This window comes from Doryrhamphus excisus, chromosome 19, assembly GCF_030265055.1.
Source record: "Doryrhamphus excisus isolate RoL2022-K1 chromosome 19, RoL_Dexc_1.0, whole genome shotgun sequence".
Classification (NCBI taxonomy): domain Eukaryota; kingdom Metazoa; phylum Chordata; class Actinopteri; order Syngnathiformes; family Syngnathidae; genus Doryrhamphus; species Doryrhamphus excisus.
The window spans coordinates 10,046,301-10,055,425 of NC_080484.1; the positions used below are offsets into that span (position 1 = coordinate 10,046,301).

Below are 9,125 nucleotides of genomic sequence, written 5' to 3' on the forward strand. Positions count from 1 at the left end.
GTTATTTCTTTAAAATGACAGCGCGCCAAACCAATGCGGAAGTACTCCGCCACCTGTCGCTTTACATAAACCTGTGACTCATTATGCTACGCTAAATGTCGGTAATTGTTGTCCGGAGAAGGTACGTATTTTATGACAAGTTGATACATTTAAGTGTCACTATGGGAATGTGTAAGTTAAATACGGATATGTTCTTTAAACAACTATAATTAGCTCCCACTCGTAAACACTGTACTGTGTATCTGTACGACAGAGGTCCCTTTTGTATAACCACGTAAAGTATCATTCAGCAAATTCGGTAATTTAGTACAGTATTTCAAAAGCTTTCCACCTCTCTTTTAGTTGAATTAACTACCCGGAGTATTAGGAAAGTATAGTATAGTATAGTGCAGAGAAAGTGACGGTGATTCACAAAACGCACACATTTGGCAATAATGTAGAAAACATTTATTATGGCAGTAATAGTACAATCTGTATAAAAGACAATACCAAAAAATAATGCACATAAATGGCCAAAAACAAGAGATTAATTCTAAATGTTGTCAGTTTTATATTGCCCTGCACTCCATATTGGAGCTTTGTGTAACAGTGTTGTATCGTAAATGTAGTGACAAAGAGAAATAACCTGCCTTAGAGTATGAATATTTTGCACATGACTTATTTTCCTGTGTGTAATTAATATGCTGTCATTTGAAATAATAAAAATCCAGTACCAGTACTTTTTACACCACAGGGCTACCATCAAACTGACTATGTGAAATAGTATGTACATAAAAGAATACATTTCATGTAATTGAATCCAAATAATATAAGCCTCAGTGTACACAGACACACACAGGTTGATTCATTACAGGAACATTGTTCTTCTAAAGGTAAGGGGTGAGGTAGCCCTTCCATTCCTGCTTTTCATCAATTTGTGTGGAAGAAGTACAATGTAATACTTGAAAGCTAAAATAGACACTCTACTAATACTGTATATAAAAGCATGCGTGTATGCTTGATAAAGTAAAGAAAGCTGTTTTACAGCATTGATTTATGAAAAAAAAATCATACGTCCATTGCTAATTTCAGTGTAAAAAAACCCAAACAAAAACAACTCATCCCTGTAGGCTGCTGATTAAATTCCAAAAAGTGTGTAGTTTTAAGGACAGGCATTTAAATTTCAATATATTTTTTTAATAGCCACTGACAATTGTTTATGTTGATGCTCTGCTTTGCCAACAAACTACTTCAGACTGAATTAACAGCGCCTCTGCTGGTTGCAGTCAGGTGGTGCACTTCAGTGCGCCTCAGTTGCTTCAAGACACGATTAATCAGCAATTAATCGATTATTATGCCCATCTATGCCCATGTATTTCTTTGAGAAAATTATGATGTCAAATTCAGTGAGTCCTACTGCTTTTCTCTGAACTGTGATGGAAAGCATTGTGCATTTTCCTAGTCCAGGTCTTAAACATCTGCTTTGTTCTTAGAGTGATCTGCATGAGCTAAGCTCTCCTCGTTGTCCTCCTCCTCTGCAGGGACCTGGGACAGCAAACAACAACAAAAATCACCATGGAGAAATCCAACAGTTCAACATGATATTAATTCAGGCACTACCTGGCTATGATGCAGCACGGGAGTTTAATCATCATCTCTTACATCTACCGTCTATGAAATTGAGCAGGATTTCTTACCTCCCAGTAAATAGAGTCGTCGAAGCAGTTCTGGTCTGGAGGTTGTCCCCAGATAGGCAACTTCATTATTAATCCTTGAGCAAGGAAATATATTTTTGGTCACCCTGGTCACAATCGACCAACCATACTGAACCACTTAAACATAGCTACTATTGTGCAATAAAAGCACATCCAATATAATGTTTTTATACCAATGAAATGGCTGCTGAGCGTTGAGTGTCACTTCTTCACCCACCTGTGATAGCCCCTCCAACCAGAGCAAACCCAAGGGATGAAGCCAAGGCGGCGGCTTGCATGGCGGCATTCCCTCTAAAAGGTGAGCAGAGCAGATGTTTAGCAAAGTAAACACAGCAATATGTGAAAGCTCTGATTATGACACTTACTCTTTTTTACCCAAAGCCACAGCCACAATACCGGCCAGGCCTCCCAGGATGCCCGGCATGCCATGCAGATTGTGTACACCGCAGGTATCCTGGATGCCCAGATTAGATGCCAGAATAGGCTGTAGAGAAAAGCAACTTCAATGTGAATATGCACATTGGCTTGGTATGCAGGTGTTTTACTTCAACTCACAGTCAGGTACTTAAACCCCAGGGTGGAAACGATACCAGCCACTAATCCAATCAGCATTGCCCCGAATGGCCCAATGTTCATGTCGGCACATGTTCCTACGGCGACACCACCAGCCAGTGTGGCATTCTGAATGTGCACCTGGAGAATAAACAAGCGATGTCAGAACAGGTTTAAAACACAGTTGAGGTTTGCTGTTGAAGGAAAGTTGTCTGACCATGTCTAGTTTTCCCTTGTGCTCCACCAGACTGGAGATAGCGTAAGCAGAGAGCACGCAGGCGGCCAGGGAGAGATAGGTATTGATGACTGCTGTGAGCTGGGTGAAGCCCGGTTCGGCAATGGCTGAGTTAAAACTAGGCCAGAACATCCAGAGGAACACGGTCCCTGTCAAGAAGAGGGGGTCAGTGAAGTTACTTAATCACAAGTGGAAAGAAAGCTATTCGCTTCACAAACACTAGGTGGTATCCTTGAGCAACCAGTCCTCAGCACAGCCGCACAGACAACTGTGTCCACTAGATGGCATGAATGATCAGCAAGGAGGCAGGGGTAAAAGTTGGATTCCAATGCAGGACAACTGATGTCTTACCAATCATAGCAAACAGATCAGAGTGGTAGACGGAGCCGTCATTCTCGTGGCCGTTCCTCAGACCAGGCCGGTAAAGCATTCGAGCCACGGCCAAACCAAAATAAGCTCCGTAGGCGTGGATGATCATGGAGGCCCCAACGTCATTGGCCTGCAAAAAGACTATAGTTCATGCACTTTTCCACAACTATTGTTTCCTTAACTACAATGTTAGTTTAGGGTGTAACAAATTAGGAGGCTTAAATAATTGCATTATTAGATTTGCATATATTGATCAAACTTTAAATTGGATGCACTTGGAATGAAAAGCCATTAATTTCCATTTACTGCCTTGTGCATTGTCAAAGTGCACCTTCACTTTTTCGGTCTATATTTGCAATGATGTGTAAGGTGTGAATGTATTTATTTCTCTAAATGATGTTTTTTTTTTTTGTGGTTCGATTCACCTCCATAACTGTTGCCACCAGGTGCTCGTTTATGGAGAAGATGCTGATCTCCAGGATGGTCATAATGAGCAGCTGAACAGGGCTGGTTTTACCCAGAACCGCTCCGAAGGAGATCAGGACTGTGGCTGTGCTGAAGTCTGCGTTGATGATTCTTCAATGAGAGGTGAGAGGGTAAAACAACCACAGCATAAGAGTAGTTTGTGTAGGAATATTTTCAGAAACAAATTCAACTGGGGAATATTGGAACATCGGTAAGAATTGATGATCAAAAAACCGAATTTGATCAAAATACAAAAAAATCAAATGTCGCACGAAGGTCACTACACTACAACTTGAGCAAATGCTGCAAGACTTCTGGATAACTGCCCAAACGGAGGGTCTCTGCTATTTAATTTGCCTTTTATTTGGCATTCTTATATTTTTTAGTATAAAGGAAATGGAATCTCAATTATTATGCTGCAGGCAAGCTAGCAAGCAAGCTAACTAGGTAGCCTCAAATTTATTTCTTTTAAACTAAAGAAGCCAAAAACTTACCACTTCCACATGGAATGGGAGGACAACCTTTTCCCGCTCTATCATGTGGGACATGACATGGTTGACTTCATGCAGTGTTAAGGTAATGTAATGTCTAAAATGTTTAGTGCCACCTAGTGACCAGAATGCTACACACCACTTGTATGCAATACGTTACGGCTTATAATAGACCATAGTCTACCATCAAACACCGATCATTTATGAATGAATTTCTAAAAAACGTGGGATTGCAACCCCAGATCCAATTGCAGTGGTTCTGGCCTTACTTGAAGATGTTGATCTTAATCTTGCCATCATCAAGATGCCAGATGCCCTGCATGAGGAGGCCCCACTGCAGGCCAAAGGCGGCCAGCAGTAAGTTGACGCCCACGCTGCTGAAGCCGTATCTCTTCAGGAAAGTCATCAAGAAGCCGAAGCCGATGAAGATCATAACGTGGACATCCTGGAACACTGGGGACATGAGAGGGGGGGCGTTAGTGATTTGTCACGCAAGACGCAATTTAGCCCATAGATAACTCCATGGCGGTGGTCATATTGAATTAGGCGGAACACTTTATGTGATGTGGTCAATTCCAAACAGGCCGCGCGCTATTAATTTCCCTCTCACTCATTTGACCTGTGGAAATAATTCCACAGGGGCTGTTTTGTCAGCCGTGACCTGGTGACTTGAAAAGCAATTCAATCACACTTTCAGTGGGATTCTGGGAAAATGCTCTCTACAGTATGTGGAGCATATGATCCTAACAGGTTTCAGGGGCGATGGGGGAGTTTGTTTTAGGAGTAAAGGATGGCGGTATAGGTACACGTCCATGGGTGGTGTCCATAGGTGCGTCCTCGGACAGGAAATGGTCTTAAGCTGATGTGATGAGCGCCATCAATGGAAATGACATCAGACTAGAAAGACAATGGGTGTAATTTCCTCATAGCACAGCATTCTTAATGGTGTTCTAAACAGGAACCACCAGCTTTGTTTGATGATTGGTTATTTCAATGGTGACGCTCATTAGTCATAGTTTTAGAAACTCAGTTTTGAATTTTTTTGTGCAAATGACAAAGATGGAGACCTTGTATTTAGTTATTCTTTACTGCCAAGTTATGGACTAAATCAGGTGTCTGAAGTGTGGCCTGCAGATGGCACATTTTTAAAAGCAAAACTAAAACAAAAAAGGAAATAAGTAATTTTACAACAATAGTAAAAATATTAGCTAAATAAAGTTATAATATTGATAATGTCATAATTTTCCAAAACAAGTATTAGGAGCATAAAGTTGAATTGAAGAATTTTTTTTCAAAGTTGTCATAATATGGATGCAACTTTTTCAGGATTATAATTTTGTGATACTCATAATATTATGAGAAAGACATTCATAAGAATGTAGTTGGGGGGGGTGTTATTAGTTGATATGTTGGTTGATATTTTTTTTCATTCTCTGTTTACAAAATGTAAAATATGAAAGTGACCCCCTCATCCTTTGATATTTCCCTCAGTGAAAGTTTGAACTCCCCAGGACTCTGTGCATGCAGCACTTTGTCTTTCAACGCCACTGCAGCTTTACAGATGCCATGCCTTGCGTGAACCATGGTGGCATGACATTTTTTTTCATTCCGCTATGTGAATGTGCACACACTAACAGTAACATCTTGCTTTGCTGGGTTCTGTGGCAAATAAAATGCTGTTTTATCTTTAGTGGTTCCATTTGTCAGTTGAGTGATGCTGCCAAATATGTGAGGACGCTTAAAAAAACCTTAAAATGCTAACATTTGCTTTACACCTGCAGTGATGCCTTGTAGATAACCTATTTGACGCTTTGAAGTTTGCATTTGATGCCCCGTTTTGTGGTGACTAAAGAACATGGTTGTAAGCTGCGCGCTGAATACGAGGAGATAAAGTTGGGACGCAGCCACAGCATCTGGCATCACGCCCAGACGTTAGGTAACGCTCACACGGAGAGATTACCGCTTGGGGTGAAATGTGCATGTGAAGGAGCGATGCTTGAAATCATTTTGCACCACAAAAATGTCATTCATGTTCTTTATGTGCAAAGATGCTTCGGCTTGACACGGTATCCTGTGTGTGGATTATGTTTCGTGGACACGCATATTGCAAAACATGTAAATGTACTTAAATCCTATGGCAACGACCCTTAACATCCCTTGAAGGTAACTTTGGACGACCCTCTCTGATGGCTCACCTCACGTTTATTCTCTTAATGACATCGGTTACGGTCCACTGTGCAACCCACACTGGTTTTGACATGGTCATTATGTTTCTAGTTGTGTAACAATATAGCAAAAAGTGAAAATCTCTCTAAAAAAAAAAAAAAAAAAAAATTATCTCTGTGGGTCACACCCGCCACACCCAACTGTGAGCGGACACTTCAGTGCAGCACTAAACTGCAGGAGAGTTGCAGATGCATATTCTTTACTATATGCCACCCGACACTCCTCTGGAGGTCCTTTTTTTATGAACAGGCGTGGATGGAGAGGAACATAACACCCGTGACTCCTGACACTCTTTCTGTTCAACGTGTGATTGGAAAAAAAACATGTTTTGCATTAATAGTAATTCCACCTGACAGAGTACAAACCTTGATATGAAGCTGATAATGAGTTATTGAAATGACTTCAAAGTTGCATTCATTGATTTAAGTCAACAGGAAGCCAAAATGCATAAAAGATTTGAATCATATTAGTGTGTCACAAGACTCTTTATCATTGTATATTAAGATAACCATTCTGCTGCCTTGTAGTGAGGCATGTGGCGGCCAGTTCACCTCACATTTCGGTACCAAGTAGGGTTCCAATATAGAGCTAAAAGCATTATAATGGAGCAGAATCGATAAAATAAAAAGTTTTGATTTCTGCAGTATTATAGACATCCCACTCAGCGCATCCTTTATCCAGCAGCACCAGTCACACTTACTGGGATAGAGCTCCATAGGCGGGTCGTGGTGGCCCGTGTTGTTGGAGTGCGAGTCGTGGCCGTGACCTTTGCCGTCATCGTAGACCACAAAAACTGCAAACAAGATGATGGTAATAATCTCCAAAGCCAAGGCCACGATGGGGAACTTCAGCCTCATGTTGGTGGCGTACGCCGGCATGCTGAGACGCTATAGTTATCTGTCTGTGGCACTTGCACATGCACATACACACACAGGAACGTGCAATGTGCACTCACACACACACACACACGCAGTAAGCCTCAATTTCTAACTGAGTGAAGGGAAAGAAGAAAGTGGCATCTGCTTTTAAACTGATGCGGGTTTTGTTGTGGCCAATGACAGAGCAGAAGTCTTGGGCCTGGATGATGAACACCCCCTCTTTCTTTTCTCAACCCCCCCTCGTGTACTTGGCCTTTCAGGGATGGGTTTCCTCTGTGGATGACTGAAGGGACAAAGCCAAACCCTCATTTAGTACACACTTTTCACCTTATTGAGCTTCTTAGGCACTCATTTTTCACTGTCACTGAGTTTGTTGACATATTTAATATGTGAGGCAGCTTTGCATTGCACAAGTGTCACTCAGTTTTCTGTTCATGTTGACCATGCTGCAAAGACAGTTTGGTTTTGACTCGTGTGTTTGCAGTTTCAGATTCATTGCACTGTTTAATGCAGCAACCAAACCAAACCATTTTTTGCGGCATTGTCTCAGTTTGGCAAATCTTGACACTCCCTTCTTTTGCAGAAGTGCTCCTGTCTGTCAGGTTTGTAAGGGCATTTTTGTGCATTTAATTAATTTTAAATCTTGGCTGTTCTACACCTAAATTTTCATATCACCATCCTTCTGTAAAAGGGAAAGTCCTCTTCAGGTTTAGTTTTCTGATATCTGACATCAAGTGTTTTGGGTCTCACTGTATAATGACCTTTTTTGCGATTTTTCTGATATTACAGTAGGTGTGGAGCACTGAAAAACAAAGACTCTGTATTGCTCACATCGTTGATGCAAACCACCATGTAACAAGGCAAGCAATCACTGCAAGGCATGTGAGTAAATAGTTTCACAGCGTGTTTTTTTCATGTCATTTTGACCAGAATGCACACTGGGGCTCCAGTGTTGTCGTTTGGCATCATTTCATATACGCCTGTGCTTCCTTTGCCACCAACCAGAAAGTATCCAGGCTCACAGCTCACAGTGGGCCATCAGGTTCTGCTCTGCAGCTCCCACAATGTGAAAATAGGAGTCAAAATTGGCCTTATTATTAGCCTTTTGGGCTGAGAGACCTTGTGAATGAGCGAGAGTAGTTAATCAATGCCAGCAACACATTTTGTGTTTGTTTTGGAGCGTTTTTCTTAGTGTTTGGGAAATGGCTTCCAAATGTTGAGAGATGTCATAAACTCCCATTACCCCATCAACTTACACTGCAGAGTTTTTGCTGTGATATTTGGCAGCGGCTGTATGTATTGTTTTGTTTCAAGACAAGTTTGAACAGCAGGATTTATGGCCCACTTAACACAGCCATTCATCCTTGACTGCAACAGTTATATGCTGCTTTAATCGGAGCTCACCCTATTAATAACTAAGTAAACACTCTCTTTTTGTATGTGGCTGACCCTTCAGGGCTTCCAATGTCATGTGGCGTTTTTTACATACTGTGGGACCCCTCTTCAATTTGAAGGAAAGACTGTTGCAGTGAGACCTCTAAAGCAGGGGTGTCCATACATTTACTGAAAATCAGGATGTGGGGGGAATTTTGATATTTTAAATTTTGGGAAAAGGCTAAACTTTTGTATGTATTTTATGCCTAAACTATGCATTTGTGGGCACAAAATGGCTAAATATATATTATAATATATATAAATATATTCAGTTTCTTCTTCACTTAATGGACAAAGAAGCAAAAGGGGTGGAGAATTAATCATAGGAAGCTGGAAAAAATTACATTTAACTTGGGAATGACCAATATGTGTTGGATGGTGCTAAATGCTGACAACACGCTGATCACCGTGCATTGCCAGCTTGTTGACACCACGGTTTGCTGTTCTTCCAGCTGCTCAAACAGTCACGACCCTTTCAACTGCGGAGGCGGTGCTATTTCCCAAGAAGTACAACAGTCTGTTTCAGCAACTTTGAACTATACGTGCCATTGCGGAGACCTACAGCTTCAGAATAGAAACCAGACTTGGGGAATGTGGTGTAGTATGTGCGTGCGGTATGCCCCCCCAACAGAAGGCTTTACATTGTTGATTAATGAAGAGACCAATCATGGCTTCTGGTTCTTATCGGGAACACACAGTATCTATACCAAGCCATCCTCCTAAGTGAGGAATGTGTTGTTGATCCCTTGAGGATCACCGCTTCACACGAACCTATGGGGCC

General features: G+C 41.4%; 1 protein-coding gene and 1 long non-coding RNA gene across 3 annotated transcripts; one reads left to right on the forward strand and one right to left on the reverse strand.

Moving 5' to 3' along the window:
* Positions 1 to 18: 18 nt before the first annotated feature.
* On the forward strand, positions 19 to 7,133 carry LOC131107423 (uncharacterized). Of its 2 annotated transcripts, XR_009120254.1 has the most exons (5): positions 19 to 121; positions 1,521 to 1,992; positions 2,076 to 2,201; positions 3,297 to 3,438; positions 5,298 to 7,133. It is a non-coding gene; the product is annotated as an uncharacterized LOC131107423 (long non-coding RNA). The 2 variants fall into 2 exon arrangements; XR_009120255.1 differs by lacking the exon at positions 2,076 to 2,201.
* rhag (Rh associated glycoprotein) lies at positions 433 to 7,038 on the reverse strand. Its single transcript, XM_058057435.1, has 10 exons — positions 6,733 to 7,038; positions 4,076 to 4,259; positions 3,276 to 3,426; positions 2,833 to 2,980; positions 2,464 to 2,630; positions 2,250 to 2,387; positions 2,060 to 2,178; positions 1,912 to 1,985; positions 1,677 to 1,750; positions 433 to 1,524 (listed from the first exon to the last, which is right to left on the reverse strand). The coding sequence occupies exons 1-10, from the start codon at positions 6,908 to 6,910 to the stop codon at positions 1,450 to 1,452; spliced, it is 1,308 nt and encodes a 435-aa protein (XP_057913418.1). The 5' UTR covers positions 6,911 to 7,038; the 3' UTR covers positions 433 to 1,449.
* Positions 7,134 to 9,125: the final 1,992 nt, after the last annotated feature.

Excerpts from the sequence above, each read along its gene's own strand:
- rhag (XM_058057435.1), bottom strand. The coding sequence starts at position 6,910 with ATGCCGGCGTACGCCACCAACATGAGGCTGAAGTTCCCCATCGTGGCC. Across the intron at positions 4,260-6,732 it reads GCCTATGGAGCTCTATCCCA|TGTTCCAGGATGTCCACGTT; the intron begins GTAAGTGTGACT and ends TCATGTCCCCAG. Across the intron at positions 2,631-2,832 it reads TGATCTGTTTGCTATGATTG|GGACCGTGTTCCTCTGGATG; the intron begins GTAAGACATCAG and ends TCTTCTTGACAG.